Source organism: Cetorhinus maximus, chromosome 13 (genome assembly GCF_964194155.1).
Source record: "Cetorhinus maximus chromosome 13, sCetMax3.hap1.1, whole genome shotgun sequence".
NCBI classification, from domain to species: domain Eukaryota; kingdom Metazoa; phylum Chordata; class Chondrichthyes; order Lamniformes; family Cetorhinidae; genus Cetorhinus; species Cetorhinus maximus.
Genome location: NC_135891.1, coordinates 76834774 through 76853826, shown reverse-complemented (window position 1 = coordinate 76853826; position 19053 = coordinate 76834774). Strand labels below are relative to the sequence as shown.

Genomic DNA, 19053 nt, shown 5'->3' with positions numbered 1-19053 from the left:
TCTCAATAGAATTAAGTTGAGGCCATCCAAGTAAATTGCTCATAGGGCCATTACAGCAGTGGCTTTCAATTCATCCAATCTGGGCTGAATTTGAACAGTTATCAAAGATGAACTCTAACCCATTTTGATCGTATGAAGTCAGTTATCCAACTCACCCTTACAGCCCAGTGCGTGTCTGAACAGGGAGGAGGTGCTATCAGTGAGGGACTACTGCTGTCGTGCTGCCAAAAGATAAAAGGTAATTAGTAATAAAGTACACACAGGTTCTGCATAGTGAATTCTTGAAATAAGTTAGACCTGCAAATATTTACATGTTCACAGAAACCAGCAATGAAATAAGAACAGCAAATGGTGGGGCAGTTAAGTCGACTAATTTTAGTTAAGAAACAAAATTTATACATCTGTGGTGAGTTCCATGGGAACACCACCACCTGGAAGTTCCCCTCTAAGTCACTCACTGTCCTGGCTTGGAAATACATCGTTCCTTCACTGTCGCTGGGTCAAAATCCTGGGACTCCCTCCCTAACAGCACTGTGGGTGTACCTACACCACATGGGCTGCAGCGGTTCAAGAAAGTAGCTCACCACCACCTTCTCAAGGACAATTAGGGATGGGCAATAAATGCTGGCCTAGCCAGTGATGCCCATATCCCATGAATGAATAAAAAATTAATTACTTCTGACTTACGATTGATGAAATCATAGCCCAGTGAAGTGACAAACCCAGCAACAATTCACAGAGAATGGTCATATCTAATGCACCACGGCTGATTTTCCTGGACCACAAAGTACCAGTGAACATCACAAGTGATTCTCTCACACAAAGAGCACCAGCACACACCATGACTAATCCTTCTGCAGCACACAGAATAAGTACACACCAGGACTGAAACTCCCAGACCACAGCACCAGTACACACCACGACTAACCTCCTACATTAATACATGCCACAACTAAATCTTTATAAACTGGTCTCAGTTGAAATGGTGTGTTCAATTATGGACACTGCACTTAGTAAGGATGTCAAGATCTTAGAGAGGGCCATCAGAACAATACCAGCAAAGAGGGACTTCAATTATGTGCAGAATTAGGTGGTGAAATTAGGGCTCCTTCTGGCAGAGAAGGTTAAAAAGAGATTTGATAGAAGTATTCAAATTGGAGGCGATGGCATAGTGGTATTGTCACTGGGCTAGTAATCCATTACCCAGGGTAATGCTCTGGGGATCCGGATTCGATCCCACCACAGCAGATGGTAGAATTTGAATTCAACAAAAATCTGAAATTAAAAGTCTAATGATGACCACGAACCTATTGTCGATTGTTGTAAAAACCCATCTGGTTCACTAATGTCCTTTAGGGAAGAAAATCTGCTGTCCTTACCTGGTCTGGTCTACATGTGGCGCCAGACTCACAGCAATGAGGTTGACTCTTAACTGCCCTCTGAACAAGGGCAATTAGGGTTGGGCAATAAATGCTGGCCTAGCCAGCAATGAATAATTCATGGTGTTGATGGAGATAATAAGGAGAAACTGTTTCCAGTGGCAGAAGCATCTGTAACCAGACAACAAACCTTAAGGCAATTGAAAAATGAACCAGAGGCGATATGAGGAAAATATTTTTTTACACAGCAAGTTGTGATTGGGAATGCACAACCTAAATGGATTGGAAACAGATTCACTAACAACTTCCAGAAGGTAACTGGAAAAATACTTGAAGGGAGAAAATGTGAAATGCTATGGGGAAAGAGCAGGGGAGTGGGAATAATTTGATAGCTCTTTTAAAGTGCCGGCACAGGCACGATGGGTTGCATGGCCTCTATCTATGTTGTTTTAAGAATGACTTCACACCACCATACCCAATCAACCAGCACACACCATGATTAATCCTCCTGTATCACACAGCACAGAAAAGAATTGAAAGAAAGAGAAAAATGAACAAATGAACTGCATTGATTTAACATTTCTAAAAATGGCAAGGTTTCACTGCCAGTGTACTACTTTGGAGTATAGTCACAGATGTAATGCAGGAAACAGAGTACCAATTTGCACGCAGCAGTGTCTCACAAACAGAAATTAGATAATGGTCAGAAGATCTGATTTTGTCATGTTGGCTAAGGTAAAAATATTGACCAAGTCATTCAGAGAACTCCTCTGCTCTTCTTCAGATAGGGTGATGGGATCTTTATGTTCAGCTGAAAGGGCATACGGGCCTTTAGTTTAACGTTGGGGCCAAAAGATGGTATCTCTGTCAGCGCAGCACTCCCTCAGTTATGTACTGGAGTGTCAGTTTGGACCATAGAGTGGGTTTGAACCAATGACTTTCTCACTCACAGGCAAAGTACTACCCCTGAGACAAGGCTTAAAGCACTACACTGATCCTTCTGTACAACACAGGATCAGCAATGATGTGCGCTGGGGCTAAGGAGACCAGATTTTTAAAAGTCAAAACTGGGACACATTAAAAAGCCATGGGAAGGTGGGGCTCTGTGATGATTGACATGTTGGGTGACCAATGGCAAGAGTCGGGGTTGGGGTGGGGCAGTTGAAGGTGGGAGGTCATGTCATATGATGATGTCTCCTGGAATACCTCCAACCAGAGTTGGCAACCCTATTCCGTAGATCATTTAAAAGGTGCATCAGCCATGGAGCCGTCGGCACCGAAAAGGGAGTGGCAACTCTCTTGGAGACATCAAGGGGGTGGTGGGGGAGGGATAGAGGTCCACTGCATGCAATGCAATGCGATGTGATGTGTGTTTACATGATGAAGGACAAGATTTCACACAGATTTTCTCCCCCAGGTCCAGTTTATATTTGACAAAAAGGGAAAAAGTGAAAACTGGGACATTTGAACTATTTTGTAGGAAATTGTAGAACAGAACATTTAATGAAAAACTGGGACTGTTCCAGCAAAACATGTTTGGTCACTCTTATTCATCCTCAAATAGCAGACAACTCTTGTGCACTGATCTTCCATACAAGAAAATGCCATCCAACTTCCACAGAATTACAGCCTTCATATTTTACATCCTATGCCATTGTTGAACCTCAAGGAACAGGCACAGAGCAACTAATCCAATGTGGCAATACTGTAAGTGAGTAAGTATTTGATCGCAGCAGCAACAAAGAAAGCTCTATTCTACATATTTTCAATCATAAGCACGGGGCTTGCCAACAAGCAATTTCACCTGGCTAGTATAGAAAAATTAAGGAAAACTAGCATGCTCATTATATTTCAAGTTGAAAATCAACACAAATGGAATCATGCAACTTTATGAAGGCAGGTCAGTTGAAAATACTGCTGTGTTAAATCAAATTAGGCAGTGAGTGTAAATTAACAACTGTGAGTCCTACTGCACAACTTTAATGACACACCAGTCAAAATACACCGATTTAGACTTTTGTTTAGAGGTTTAGACACTTACAAATTTGGGCGGTGGCAGTGTCACATTTAGACTGCTCAGGCTAACATCATGGCCATTCTGTGCACACGCTACCAGGCGTAAAGCCACATAAAAGCCCTAAAATGTAAACAGAGGGTTAAGTATGAGAGGAATTAGTGAAAATCAACAGATTAGAATTAACAAAAGCATGACTCACATACCTGTTTATCCAGGTAACCTTTGCCTTCAGGGTCTGCCAAATCCCAAATCTGCAAAGACAAACACAAAGTTTACATGAAGACTACTCAGAGACCCTCGCCTATCCCCGACAAATTCAAGAACAGAGATAGGGATTTAACTGCACCGAGATCGGACAATCATTCTATTCATGACAGCAATTCATAAGTGACTTAAAGAGCCTTGAAGGCTATAGAAATGTTAAAGATGGCAAGAGTTGCCACAAGTTTCTACTTAATTATTCTATACTGCCAACTTCAGCACTGTACAAAATTGAATCACTGTCACATCTATTGGGAATGGTATCAGTCCAGGCAACCTCAGCACAGCAATAGAAACAGTCCAGACACTTTTCAGTAAACAAAATCAAGCACTTCTCTAAAGCAGTGCAGTGTCATTTCTACAAACATTAGCACCCAGAGACTTTCAGAGCTGCACTTGCAGAGAATAGCAGTCTAGAATATACTTGTACAAACTGCAAAGCCGCAATGGTTCACAGAGTTTAATTGCAAAAGCATCTGAATCATAGAAGATTAGGATTTGTTTCCATCTGCAGTGTTTGAAGATCACAGCCTAGGCTGCAGTCAGACTGTCACAATCGGTCTTAGTGCCTCTGGGTTATGGAGCAGGAATTCTGGTAGCAGTAATGGTTATATGGCCTGTCAACTAGGGTTTCCAACCCTCCAGGATTGGCCTAGGGTTTCCTGAGATTGAAGATCAATCTCCACTGTTGTGTGCAACCCTGGAGAAAAATCATTAGGACATTAAAAAAGATTGGTTTTTTTTGTTGTTTTCTTTAAACATTTCTCTTTGCCAGATATAAAAATATTGGAAATGGGAGAATAAAGGCTGTTTGGCTGACAGTCAAGCATCATCCAATTGGGTAATGAGTCTTTTTGTTTCCCAATTGGCGCAGGAAGGCAGTACATCACAAGAATGGATGTGTTGCCGATGTACAGTTAGAGTGTGGGTCAAGTCATGTGATGAAACATCCAGGAGTACATTTAGTTGGCAACCCAACTGTCAACATGTTTCGTCAAGTTTTATAGACTTGGGCAAGGTGGTAAAGGATGGCCGATACCCATGGAACTATGCACCAGCAATGAGTTAACACAATTAGGAGAAAGAGAGAGGAGCAGCCAATTATAATAAAATTGTATAAACTATGGGCAACTCTACTTCCTGTCGAGATATCAAAATGTAACTAACATGCAGGTGACACAATCGTAGATTTTTACTACCATCCTAGATACTTCATTGGAAAGTTACTGACTAGTGTCATATTAGGAAGTTTGAATCCAAGCTTATTTTTGGTGAAAGAGAAATTGCTGCAAATAATAATTGTGATAATAATAAAGATAATAAGTGGATTCATTTTCACCAAAATTCAAACTGAAATAACGGCAGGTATCTGTGGGGAGGTAGAGCCCAAAAATAATTCAACAAAGTGGCAGCTTTCAAAAGCCAACAACATCAATTTGAACTGTAAGACCATGGAAAGGTGTCAAGTGCAGGTCCAGCTTCCTCCTCAGGGAAGAGGATGAAACATTGGTCTAGAACCCTTTGGGTTGTTTCCGAAATCCTCTGTGTCCAATTTCTTATCACTAATTGCAGAGACTGAGAAAGGCGAGAAAGTCAGCCCACTCCTTGTGGAAAGCCGAGAAAGAAGCAGGAGTTAGCTAAACACATCTTGCCTCGGTTATATCACAAACAAATTTGCAGAAACCCTAGTGCTAGGTCTTCATACGTAAACAGTGAGCATGGAAAACTATTTCACTACAGTGGACTCACAGCCAAATTCTCATTTTCATCTACATTCAAACACGCAGTTTCCAACAGACGATCTGGTGCTCAGGGGCATGATAGCAGGCTGATTTACCTCCCTCCCTAGCAACCATGGGCACGACACAGAGGGCAATTCTAGCAGTCCTTCTCCCACCCCCGTCAGATCAACTAGCTCAGCAGACTGGTATCAGCTCTCAGACTTTATATCAGTAATCATTTTCACTTAATGACAGGACCAGCAGTTACACACATTAGCCATATCAAATTAGTGAATGGCTGTAGAGGATGAATATATCTTACACAATAGCTCTGAAAAAATGCTATTCAGTCAAATTATTTTACAAATCTTAGAAAACAGGAACAAAAATATGATTATAATCATAGGCCAAACACAGGACAAGTATGGAGGTGTGGGGAGACAGGTTCACAGAACCAGGAATTATTCAGAGATATACTTCAGAAGTTTACTCACGATCTTAAATGGATTAAAACACATGTATTGTACCACAATTCCCACATCTCAATGGTCTAACTGCCCCAGGGTTGTGCAATATTCACTTTATCTCCTGTTAATTTAGTACAATACCTCAGTATAGAGCCCTGCAAATAGGACAGGATAACAAGGACAAAGCTGCAAGGTTTGTGGGCCTTACATATCCATCCTCTTTAACGTCACTAACATTCTAAGGTGCAAGAATATTGAACACCAGATCATTCAGGTCTCTCTGCAAGGAGATGATAACTACATCTATTAGATAGCAGATTCAAAACAAATATAAACACAGGTTTTATAAACAATTGCAAACGCAGCAGTGTGTAAGGTTGAAGATGGTCACACTGGAATATTTTGGTAAACAAGGATTAGTTATCTGCCCCAAATTTCAGTGACTGCCTTCCTGGCTTGTTTTTCTGCATTCATAAACTAATAACAGGCTGTAGTAAATGTTTTGGTGAATACTATACTCACACAGCGTCTACTGAAGGGCAGCTCAGTGTTTAATCAGCTGTCTCCAGCTGTAAATGCACTGCAGAGTGTGGTGCTGATCCATTTGGACACGAAAGGTCCTCATTTCAATCAGGGAGTTAATGGATCTCAGTTGGGGCAGTGGTAAAGGGATTAAATTTGGCTCTGTAAAAAAGGGGAGAGAATTTTTTTAAGGCAGTGAGTTATGATGGTCTGGAGTGCACTTCCTGAAAGCATGACGGCAGGTTCAACATTAAATATTAAATTTCAAAGGGGAATTGGATAAATACATTAAAAGGGAATGCTTGTTTAGCTTAAGGGGAAGAGCAGGGGAGTAAGACTAATTGGATAGCTCTTTCAACGAGCTGGCAAACATGATGGGCCGAATGGCCTCATTCTGTGCTGTACCATTCTAGGAAGAGGAGAAGCAAAGAAAGGACAGAAAAGAAAGGAGAGAGTATGAGACCTTGAAAGAATACAGCAACTTTGGAGTTGAAGCCAAGTACTTAAATCTTCTCCTTGCCCAAAATAAACATGATGGAACAATCATTTTGATGCAATTATGAAGCTGTAGCAGCTAAACTTAAGGAATGCTGACTTTATCCCCATTAATGCCTACTCCATCAGCCAGCATTCAATAATCTACCGTAAACGGCTTCCTGTTAAAGGAATACTAAGTGCGCATTTAGTATTCACTAAAGTATCTTTCACAGGAGGCTGACAGGTTGTAGCTATTTTATGCCATTAGTCGATTATTGCATAGGTCAGCCATGAAAACCTCAGTGTTCTGTCCTTTATTGACTGATTCATGATATTTGGTGCAATATACAAGCTACTCTCTCAGCAACAGACTTTTCTTAAAAAACGAAAACCGGTAGTGTAGTGCAATTTAATTCAGAAAGTCTCATATAGTGTAGGTTTCTCCTTGAACAGCATCTCTGTCTCAAACAGTAAGCACTGACCAGACCTCTATGGTAATCATAAGACAACTGTGCTTGGCCATAACAGATGTACAGTGAGCAATTCTAAGCACCACACCTTAGGGAGGAAATCTTGCCCATGGAGGCAGCACAGATTTACCAGAATGATACCCAGACTCCAAGAATTAAATTACAAGGAGCGATCATGCAAACTAGGAATAAAAAAAAAATGCTGGAAATACGCAGCAGTTCTGGCAGCATCTGTGCAGCAAAGCAGTTAACGTTTCAGGTTGATTTTCAGATAAAGATGAAGTTTCTGTTGAAAGGTCATCAACCTGAAACATTAACTCTGTTTCTTTCCACAGATGCTGCCTGACCTGCTGACTATTTCCAGCATTTTTTGTTTTTATTTCAGGTTTCCAGCATCCAAAGAATTTTGCTTTTGTTATACAAACTAAGATTGTATTTGCTGGAGTTAAGATGGTTATGGGGTATTTGATTGACATTTCAAGAAATTAAGGGGAACAGCAAGGTTATACAGAGTGAAACTAGCTCCACTGGTTGGGAAGTCTCGAACTAGGGAGCATTGTTTAAAAGTTAAGAGCCATGCCTTTCAGCAGTGAAAGGAGGAAATATTTTTTCACACAAGGGGTGGTAGAGGTTTGAACTCTCCCATAAATCCCCACAAATTTTCTCTCTTCATGTGCCTATCCAATTCCCTTTTGAAAGCCACAATTAAATCTGCCTCCACCACACTCTCAGGCAGCACATTCTAGATGTTAACCACTCACAAAAAAATATTCTCTCATGTTGCCTTTGGTTCTTTTGCCAATCACTTTAAATCGGGGTGTCCTCCAGCTCTCGATCATTCTGTCAAAAGGAATAGTTTATCTCGACTTTGTCTAGATCCTTCATGATTTTGAACACCTCCATCAAAATCTCCTCCCAACATTCTTTTCATTAAGTTTCTCTAAGATATCCGTGTAGCTGACATCCCTCGTCCCTGGAACTATTATCATAAAGCTTGCCAGCACCTTCGCGAATGCCTTCACATCCTTCCTAAAGTGCAGTGCCCAGGAATGTACTCAATTGAGGCTGAACCAAAGTTTTATAAAGGTTCATCATAACTTCCTTGTTGTTGTACCCATTGCCTTGATTCATAAAGCCCAGGATCCCATATGTCTACTTAACCACTTTCTCAACCTGACTTGGCACTGTCAATGATTTGTGCATATATATTCCAATGCGTCTATTCCTGAATCCTTTAGCTTATATTTCCTCTCAGTTTCTTCCTACCAAAGCGTACCACTTCATCTTTCTCTGCGTTAAATTTCTTCTGCCATGTGTCCACCCATTCCTCCAGCCTATGTTCTCTTGAAGTCCATCACCATCATCCTCACAGTTCACAATAACGTACTTTCAAGCTTTGTGTCATCCGCAAATTTTGAAATTGCACCTAGTGCATCCAAGTCTAGGTCATTAATATATATATCAACAAAAGCACTGGTCCTAGTGCTGACTCCTGGAGAAACTGGTGTATGCCTTCCTCCAATCCGAAAAGTAACCATTTACCACTACTCTGTTCCTGTCACTCAGCCAACTTTAGGCCACTCTGTTCCTTTTATTCCATGAGCCTCAACTTTGTTGACATGCCTTATTTTGTGGCACATAATCAAATGCCTTTGAAAGCTCATATCCAACATTTCAACAGCATTACCCTCACCATCTCTCCCTGTTGCCTCATCAAAAAACTCAATCAAGTTAGTCAATCATGATTTGCCTTTAACAAATGTGTGTTGGCTTTCCTTAACTGACTGAAATTTGTTCCAGATTATCGCTTCTAAAAAGCTTTCTCAACACCAGGGTTAAACTGAGTGATTGTAGCTACTGTGTTTATCCTTACACCCTTCCATGAACAAAGCTGTAACATTTGCAATTCTCCAGTCCTCTGGCACCATCCCTGTACCCAAGAAGGATTGCAATATTATAGCCAGAGCCTCCGCATTATCCACCCTTACTTCCCCCAGCATCCTCAAATCACCAGGACTGGATGACATGCATCTATCAACTTTAATACAATCTGTCTTTTTAACACCTCCTTTTTCATTATTTTTACCCATCCAGTATCTCAGTTACTTTCTGCTTCTCCGTAATTTACTCATTTGGTAATAGAGGACGTGAGTATTGCTGAAAAAAGACATTTTGTCGAAGCTTTTAATCTTGCACTCATCAGGACAATCACGAAAATACCAACGTCGGGGGAAGCAACAACTTTATACTGCATGAGAAGAGAGTGCTGATTGGTAGGCAAGTGGACTCTGATTGGTAGAGGCATTGCCATGGAGAATGCACCAGTTAATGGTGACTGACTGTTAACTGCCAACCATTGTTTGAAATTTAAACCAGGCAGCTTGACTCTGATTGGTCAAGGCATTGCCCTGAAGAATGAACCAGCAAATGGCTATCACTTATTTTGTTTATCTGAAACAGGAACAATGTGTGGACATGTTCTTTCTGTCTGCAAAGAACAGGGCCCTGTGTATTAATATATGTAGCTTCCAGCACACGCATAAGTGCCGTGCTGCGAGCCCAACTGACAATCTTAAATTGGTTGTCAGCATAACTCTTAGCACATTGAGAATTGTTTAGCAAATGTTGTCCAATCGCAGAATCACATCTGATGTTGGACAGTGTGTTTTGAGTTTTGCAAGCCCGGCCAGTCTGTACCTTGCCCAGTGCGAACAGTGGAAGGGACATGCTGTTTGATACAATCCACCAGTCTTTGGGGTATACGGCCTACATACCTAGCATCACACTGGCACTGAAATTCATATACCACATTACTCAATTGTGTGATAGGTAAACATCTTTTTGGCTTCACGGCAGCATCCTATTAGTGGCGAATACCACTCATGTTGCTACTGCATAGTAGCAGCGTGAAACAGCTAGCTTTACCTGTTGTTCAAATTTTTGAGCTACCTTGCCCTTCCAGGGTAATTTGAGGTTGACTAGGCACTTTTCAGGACTGAAAGTGACGGTGTTTGGCCCATTCATGAGTTTGTGCAATTTACATCGCAAAATGATCTGATCAGTGTAGCCATTATCCCCTAGGATGTCTTTGGTGCGTCCTATTTCAGCATTAAGCTTGCATGGTGAACAAATGGCTAGGTCCCTATTTAAGGGATTGCCAATAAAGCTAATCTTATAGCGCAGAACTGTAAGAATCCCAACATGTGAATTGACCAGTGAACCTACCTTCACTTTATGCTAGTTGCCAGTCTCTTCCCATATTCTCACTATGTCTTTATTTCCTTTTTCACTCCCCTCTGAACTTTCTATGGTAAACTTAGTTCTCACTTGTATTATCAAACTGACATTTGTCATATGGCCCCCTTTTCTGCTTTACTTTACCCTAGCCCTTTTATCATCTACAGCACTCTAGCTTTGTTGTCCTATCTGTGGAAAAGTACTTCAACAGTATCTGAATCATCTCCTCTTTAAAGGCAGCCCATTGCTCCATTCTAGTTTTGCCTGTCAATCTTTCATTCTAATTTAACAAGGACAGGTCTGTTCTCAACCCACTGAAATTGGCCTTCCTCCAATTAAGTCTTTATATTCTAAATTGCTCTTTGTCTTTTGTATGGAGGTAGGTCCCAGCTCAGCCATCATCTCATTGAATGGTGAACAGGCTGAAGGGGCTAAATGGCTACTCTTGTTTCTATGTTTCCAATGTTCATTCTTTTTCAATTCAAGCAATGCTAATAAATTTGTCCCTAACAGAATGGGTGCATTTCATCTGTGCAAACCAACGATCTTAAGTGGTGAGAGACAAGAGGAACAAAGGCCAATTCCTTAAACATCAAATGTATAACTATAACATAGAAAGCGGGTAACAAAAACAGAATTACCTGGAAAAACTCAGCAGGTCTGGCAGCATCGGCGGAGAAGAAAAGAGTTGACGTTTCGAGTCCTCATGACCCTTCGGCAGAACTATGAGGACTCGAAACGTCAACTCTTTTCTTCTCCGCCGATGCTGCCAGACCTGCTGAGTTTTTCCAGGTAATTCTGTTTTTGTTTTGGATTTCCAGCATCCGCAGTAGTTTTTTGTTTTTATAGAAAGCGGGTAAGTGTTTTTAAACTAAGCTTGGAACCAATCAAAAAAAATTCCATAAAATTACTTCACTACATCTCTCAAACTTCGACCAGATCCTCCAAATCTCAGTTAAATCAACTAACTTATTTTAATGAAGCTGGAGAAAGCTAGTCAATGAGGTTTGGGTTAATGTCACAACCTGCAAAAGCAGTGTTTTAAATTAGTCCCAAATTAGTTCCTCAAAATCACTGTACATATTTTTATAATTTACATTACAGCAATGATCCCAGGTTTCGTTTTGCTTTATTCCTTCTGACAGCAATCAGGGTGAACTCAAATAATGCACTTTGTCTCACAGCTGTGAAGAATTTCACACATAAAAGACCAAGGAGAAGTCTGTTACCATAGAAGTATCAGGAAATAACCTGCTGTGGATTCCAAGAAAAATGTGTTTTCAGTTTATATCACACAACGCTTGTTTGGCCACAGTGGCCTCAGCGATTGATTACTCTGGCATCTTAGGAGCAAGGTCACTGATTTCACAAAATCACAAATGTGCTCAAAATTACCCCTTACATTTCTAAGTATAAATGCAAGCATTCCATTCTCAGGTCCTTAAAACATTATTATAATAATCCAAATAAATACCCTATTACAAAAAGTAACTTTGCTTTGACATTTATGGCAGACTGCTAAATAACCCACATTACATTTATGCTCCCAATCACAGGTGTGCTTTGAGATTCCTCAATACATTTAAAAATGTATAACCTGCTAACGCCACTAGAGGGCAGACGCCATGAACCAGATAAAGCAGTCACTACCTGTACTCAAGGCAAAGGTAGAATATCCCAGGATACAGCCTGACCTACCATGATTTTATACAAAAACAAAAATACGTGGAAAAACTCAGCAGGTCTGGCAGCATCTGCGGAGAGAAGCACAGTTATTTATCCTTGTATTCCCAAGGGACACAACATTGGTGTGCAGGATATGAAAAAAAATCGAGTCTGTGGGGTTTTTTTTGCAATACATTCACAGTTATTAGTTTAAATTTAGCATGAAAAACAGCTTCAGTTCTCCATCTGCTGCCACTGTTCATGGTTGACTATGACTGTAAACTTGCTCACCCATTCATTTTCAGAATGCTGTGGCACATTAAAGGAATAGATGGGGATGGTGCAGGACTGCTGCACACCAAGTTCATACTGTATACACCAATGAGCTGAATTACAACTGTTGAATCCAAGTCAACAGTTCTTTCATGTGTTGTATTCCAGCTGTGAACGTCATAGATCTGAAATCTCGACTGTACCTTCGCTTCTCCACAGATGCTGCTGAGGGTTTCCAACAATGTTTTTATTTCAGATGTCCAGCAACTGAAATATTTACCTTTTGTCTTTCATTTTGAGGTGCATTAACTAAACATGTAAATGTACAGTAACAGCATTAATAAGAACATAAGAACCTAAGAAATAGGAGGAGTGGCCATTTGGCCCCCTCAAGCCTGCCCCGCCATTCAATAAGATCATGGCTAATCTGCCCAAGGCCTCAACTCCTCTTTCGTGCTAGCTCCTCAATTACCTGACATTTCCAAAATCTATCTCCTCCTCTTTGAATACATTCTGTGATCTAACCTCCACAACTCTCTGGGGTAGAGAATTCCAGACATTCACTACCATCTGAGAGAAGAAATTCCTTCGCATCTCAGTTTTAAATGAGTGTCCCCTTATTCTGTAACTATGCCACTAGTTCGAGATCCCCCCACTAGTAGAAACATCTTCTCAACATCTAAAACAAAAACAAAAATAAAAATACCTGGAAAAACTCAGCAGGTCTGACAGCATCTGCGGAGAGGAATACAATTAACGTTTCGAGTCCGTATGACTCTTCAACAGAACTAAGGAAAAATAGAAGAGGGGTGAAATATAAGCTGGTTTAAGGGGGGGTGGGACAGGTAGAGCTGGATAGAGGGCCAGTGATAGGTAAAGATTGCCAAAAGATGTCATAGACAAAAGGACAAAGAGGTGTTGACGGTGGTGATATTAGCTAAGAAATGTGCTAATAGGTGACATTAAGGGTAGAAAGCAGGACGAGCAAGGTACAGATAGCCCTAGTGGGGGTGGGGTGGGGGGGAAGGGATCGAAATAAACTAAAAGGTAGAGATAAAACAATGGATGGAAATACATATAAAAATAATGAAAATAGATGGGAAAAGAAAAATCTATATAAATTATTGGAAAAAAGGGGGATCGGAAAGGGGGTGGGGATGGAGGAGAGAGTTCATGATCTAAAGTTGTTGAACTCAATATTCAGTCCGGAAGGCTGTAAAGTGCCTAGTCGGAAGATGAGGTGCTGTTCCTCCAGTTTGCGTTGAGCTTCACTGGAACATTGCAGCAGGCCAAGGACAGACATGTGGGCATGAGAGCAGGGTGGTGTGTTGAAATGGCAAGCAACAGGGAGGTCTGGGTCATGCTTGCGGACAGACCAAAGCTCAACGCAAACTGGAGGAACAGCACCACATCTTCCGACTAGGCACTTTACAGCCTTCCCCAGTTTTTTGCTTTTTTCTCAACATCTAGCCTGTCAAGCCCCCTCAGAATCTTGTACATTTCAATAAGATCACCCCTCATTCTTCTAAACTCTAATGAATAAAAGCCTAACCTGTTTAACTGTTATTGATAAGTCAACCCCTTCATCCCAGGAATCAGCCGAGTGAATCTCTTTTGAACTGCCTCCAATGCCTGTATATCCTTTCTTAAATACGGGGACCAAAACTGTACACAGTACTCCAGGTGCAGCCTTACCAACACCCTGTACAGTTGTAACAAGACTTGCCTATTTTTAAACTCCAACCCCCTAGCAGTACAGGTCAAAATTCCATTTGCCTTCTTAACTACTTGCTGTGCTTGCATGCTAACTTTTTGTGTTTCATGCACAAGAACACCCAGATCCCTCTGTACTGCACTTTTTTGGAGTCTCTCTCCATTTAGATAATAGAATGCCTTTTGATTCTTCCTACCGAAGTGCATGACCTCACACTTTCCTACATTAAATTCCATCTGCCAAGTTTTTGCCCACTCACTCAACTTATCTACATCCCCTTGCAGATTCCTTATGTCCTCATCACAACATGCCCTCTCACCTATTTTTGTATCGTCAGCAAATTTGGATACTTTACAGTCTGCCCCCTCCTCCAAGTCATTAATATAGATAGTAAATAATTGAGGCCCTAGGACTGATCCTTGTGGCACTCCACTAGTTACACCTTTCCAACCTAAAAAAGACCCATTAATCCTGACTCTCTGTCTTCTGTATGTTAACCAATCTTCAATCCATGCTGATACATTACCACCAATACCATGAGTTCCTATCTTGTGCAATAACCCTTTATGTGACACCTTATCAAATGCCTTCTGGAAATCCAAATACACATCTACTGGTTCCCCTTTATCAATTCTATTTCTTATATCATCGAAGAATTCTAGCAAATTTGTCAAACATGATTTTCCTTTCACAAAACCATGTTGACTCTGTTTGATTGCGTTAAGCTTTTCTAAATGTCCTGCTATATCTTCTTAGTATTGGACTCTAGCACTTTGCCAACAACGGATGTTAGGCAGATTGGCTTATAGTTTCCTGCTTTTCGTCTCCCTATCTTCTTCAACAGGAGCGTCACATTAGCGATTTTCCAATCCGCTCAGACCCTCCTGGAATCCAGTGAGTTCTGGAATATTTCGACCAATGTCTCCACTATCTCTGCAGCCACTTCCTTTAAAACCCTTGGCTGCAGGCCATCAGGTTCTGGCAACTTGCCTGCCCTTCATCCCATTAGTTTGCCAAATGCTTTGTCCCTCGTGATAGATCTTTCCTCCCATTATCTCCTTGCTTATCTGATATCTTTGGGGTGTTTATTGTGTCCTCCATCGTGAAGACCGATGCGAAATATTGGTTTAAATTATCTCCAATTTCCCTGTTCCTGTTATCAACTCTCCAGTCGCATCCTCCAAGGGTCCCACACTCACTTTAGCCACTCTCTTTTTATACACTTTCACAATCAATTTTCTCCCCCTTTATTAGCTTTTTAGTAATCTGCTGCTGGTTCCTAAAAAAAATCCCAATCCTCTGGCCTACCACTAGTTTTCGCCACTTTGTATGCCTTAGTTTTTGATTGGATACTCTCGTTGACCGCCTTTGTTAACCACAGGTGGTTCATCCTTCTCATTGAGTCCTTCTTTTTGACCGGGATAAATTTTTGCAGAGCGTTATGAAATATCTGCTTAAATGTCTGCCATTGATCATCCACTGACCTTCCCCTTGGTCTATTTTCCCAGCTCACTTTAGACAATTCTTTCTTCATACCTCTGTAATTGCCCTTATTTAAGTTGAGGACACTGATTTGAGATCAGAGATGCACTCCACAAATTCGTCTTCCATGTTACCCTTGCCAATCTGATTTGTCCAGTCAATATGCAGATTAAAATCACTCATGACAATTGTAGCACCCTTCTTACATGCCTCCATTATTTCCTGAATTATACTTTGTCCTACAGTGAGGCAACTCTTCAGGAACTATAGATGACTCCCACCCATGTCTTCTTCCCCTTGCCATTCCTTATTTCCACCAAGCTGATTCTACATCACCATCTTTTGCACCTATATCACTACTTACCACCACCCTGATACCTTCCTTTATTAACAAAGCTACCTCACCTCCTTCTCGCCTATTTTTTCGGAATGTCGAATATCCTTGAATATGAAGTTCCCAGTCTTGGTCACACTGCAACCACATCTCTGTAACAGCTATCAAGTCATGTTCATTTATTTCTATTTGTTCCATCAACTCGTCTATCTTGTTAGAAATGCTGTGTGCATTCAGATAAAGAGGCTTAAGCTTTGACTTTTTACCATTATTGTTCATTCTGGTTCTGATTTCTGCTGCACTCTTCTGCTTATATTTTCTGGCCCTTCCTATCACACTTTATCGTGCGCCTCTTCACTATCCTGCACCTCTGCTCTCTCATTTCTTTTTGATATTTTAAACTTTCCTTCAATTGATCCCTCCCCCCACTAATTAATTTAAAGCCCTATCTCTGTCTTTGCTGCAGAGAACAGTATCTAGTCCCTTATCTATGCTATCCCCTATTACTACTACATTTCTCTTTTCTCCCACAACTTGAATGGCACTCTGCACCATGGTGCTGTTGTCAGCATATTCATCCTCTCTGCAGTCTGTGCCCTCGTCTACACCGGGAGCAAGAACCTCATACCTATTGGACAAGGGCACTGGCTGAGGCTCCGCCAGAGCTAAATTCTGGATCCCCAAACCTGCCTCACTTGCAATCACACCCTCCTGCCCCTGACCATGGTCCAGATTTGATGTAATTAATCTAAAGGGGTGTGACTGTCTCCTGAAACACAGTGTACAGGTAATTCTCCCCCTCCCTGATGTGTCGCAGTGCACGCAGCTCAAACTCCAGCTCATCAACTCTGAACTGAAGTTCCTTGAGCAGCCAACACTTGCTGCAGATGTGGTCACCGTGGATCGCACCGGCGTCCACCAGCTCCCACATACTACAGCTTCAACACATCGCCTACCCAGCCATCTCTATTCTATTTAATTAATTAATTTGGATGTTAAATATATTAAAAGTGAACTTCACTAACTGTATTCTTCAGCTGTAATAACGTCTCCTGATTTAAACCACTTGGCCAATCAAATAAGACATGGACGAGATACCCACCAATCACCTGTTTTCCTTTGACGCCACTCTGACAGGTAGAAACAGGTCCTCCTCTTGCACTCTCTTCTAGGTGCTGCTGATTGTCTGTCCCAGGGTCCCCCTCTTGCACTCTCCTCTAGGTGCTGCTGACTGCCAGTTCCAAGGTCCTCCTCTCTCACTTTCCTCTAGGTGCTGCTGACTGCCTGTCCCAGGGTCCCCCTCTCGCACTCTCTTCTAGGTGCTGCTGACTGCCTGTCCCAGGGTCCCCCTCTCACACTCTCCTCTAGGTGCTGCTGACTGCCTGTCCCAGAGTCTTCCTCTCACACTCTCCTCTAATGGGCATAGTAAAGCCACTACAAACTTATAAACACAACAACCAATAAATTATTAAATTAACTGGGATATACAGGGGAAAGATTGCATGAACAAGCATGACACTGTCTTCATTTTTAAATTTGGAGAAAGAAAAGACAACAGGAAATCCTCTTTTAAAGTACAAGGTTGGCACCGCAACATAATAATGTGTCCCACTGCGAGCACCACCTCTTGTTGGATAAGGATGAGGACTCTCACAGCCTGTGCTTCAGGCTCACAGCTGGGGAAGCTCTAGCAATTGCCTCTTACCATTCCTGGCTGGTTGCACTCAGTACAGACACTGGGATCAGAAAATAAGGGTTCCCAATCCCCCTTCCCCAACTCCTCATCCATCATTTTTCTCATGTTCACATATGCGCACAAACACACCCCAAATTATAAAATTAGTGCAACAGAAATATTTTTGCTAATATATTTAGGCAAATGGTGTTCCTCCTTGAAGAAGTCACTGTAGCAGAAGGCATCAAAAGCACAGGTAAACCCGATAATGCCAGCTAGCTTAGAACTTTAAATACCAGTCATACTGCCTGAACAGAACTCCCAGGTTTTGGCAGCTCAGTGGATTGCTGCAATGATGAGTTCCAGGCTAAATTCTCCGTCAGACAATTCCCAATTTGCGCATCGCTGAGTAAAAGTAGCTCAATCAGAAATATACAAAAGCTGCATAATTTCTCAACTTTGGGTTTTAAATGTGAACTGTTTCCATACCAGGGAGATGTCAGAGTCAAAGCAACATTTCTCAAAGTGACGTTCTGGTGTGAATTCAGTCATCACACTGTGTTGACAGAAACAAGATTTATCCAGCAATTTTTATGGTAATGTTGGCCCTTTTAAAGGAAGGACTCATTCAAGTTGTTAGTACTCGACAAACATTGTTACTATAGTTTAAGGATTCACTTAAAGCTGACATGAACACTTTACACTGTTGGTATGATGTTGCTAGCAGGTATCTAGTACTCCCACCACTGAAAGCACCATTTAATGTAAGGGACACCGCTATAGTCTCAACTATATCTGCTGCTGCGTGCTCTTCAATTGCCTGCAAATGTACAGAACTTGACTCCGCTGCCTTTCAGCATCAATCACTGGTCTCCTTTAAAACATAACTTTCCAGCAGACTAGGGCAGCAGGAGGAAGCAAAACAAATAGGCAGAGTAGCATACACATTGGTTAGAGGTCTCCATTTCCACCTGGGGTGACTACAGTTCAGCCACTTTGCTTTTAATTGCAAAGTGGAATATCTATTGATCACCCTCTCAGACAAGTGTATAAACAGGCATACTTTGGGCACCAATAACTCAGCAATTTCCTTCTAGAGGGTCTGGATGGCAGATATAGAAGAAACAGTTCTAATCCTAGTGCCATTAGAATTCCTCTCTCAAAGCTACCTTTTTAAGTCAAGCTACCAAGGCAACATAGGGTCAAGGCGGAGATATCAACTACTGGAGAAATGTTCCCTACATTCCTCCGAGAACTTTAAAGTTCCTCCAATTGTGGCCCCTTGCGCTTCCCAACTTCTTTGCCCCACCACTGACCACCATACCTTCAGATGCTTTAATTTTTGTAAGTTCAGTAGTC

The 19053-nt window shown here is 41.5% G+C and overlaps 1 protein-coding gene and 1 long non-coding RNA gene across 23 annotated transcripts in view; one reads left to right on the top strand and one right to left on the bottom strand.

Moving 5' to 3' along the window:
• eps15l1a (epidermal growth factor receptor pathway substrate 15-like 1a) overlaps nt 1–19053 on the bottom strand; it is a 389837-nt gene that overhangs the window by 262753 nt on the left and 108031 nt on the right. For all 19 annotated transcript variants that reach the window (XR_013578464.1, XM_078555608.1, XM_078555606.1 and 16 more), the window contains 3 exons: nt 3600–3647; nt 3421–3516; nt 156–221 (listed from right to left, as the gene is read on the bottom strand). Coding sequence is in view for 18 of the 19 variants with exons in the window: in XM_078555608.1 (XP_078411734.1) it covers nt 156–221; nt 3421–3516; nt 3600–3647 (210 nt within the window). In the remaining variant the exon portion in view is untranslated. The remainder of the gene's footprint in view (nt 1–155; nt 222–3420; nt 3517–3599; nt 3648–19053) is intronic.
• LOC144688728 (uncharacterized) overlaps nt 1–19053 on the top strand; it is a 114821-nt gene that overhangs the window by 52725 nt on the left and 43043 nt on the right. The window contains exon 1 of one of the 4 annotated variants that reach the window (XR_013578468.1): nt 2959–3094. The exons of the other annotated variants lie outside the window; for them this stretch is intronic. This is a non-coding gene — a long non-coding RNA (uncharacterized LOC144688728). Of the gene's footprint in view, nt 1–2958; nt 3095–19053 lie in introns of those variants that run through there. 4 annotated transcript variants of the gene reach the window in all.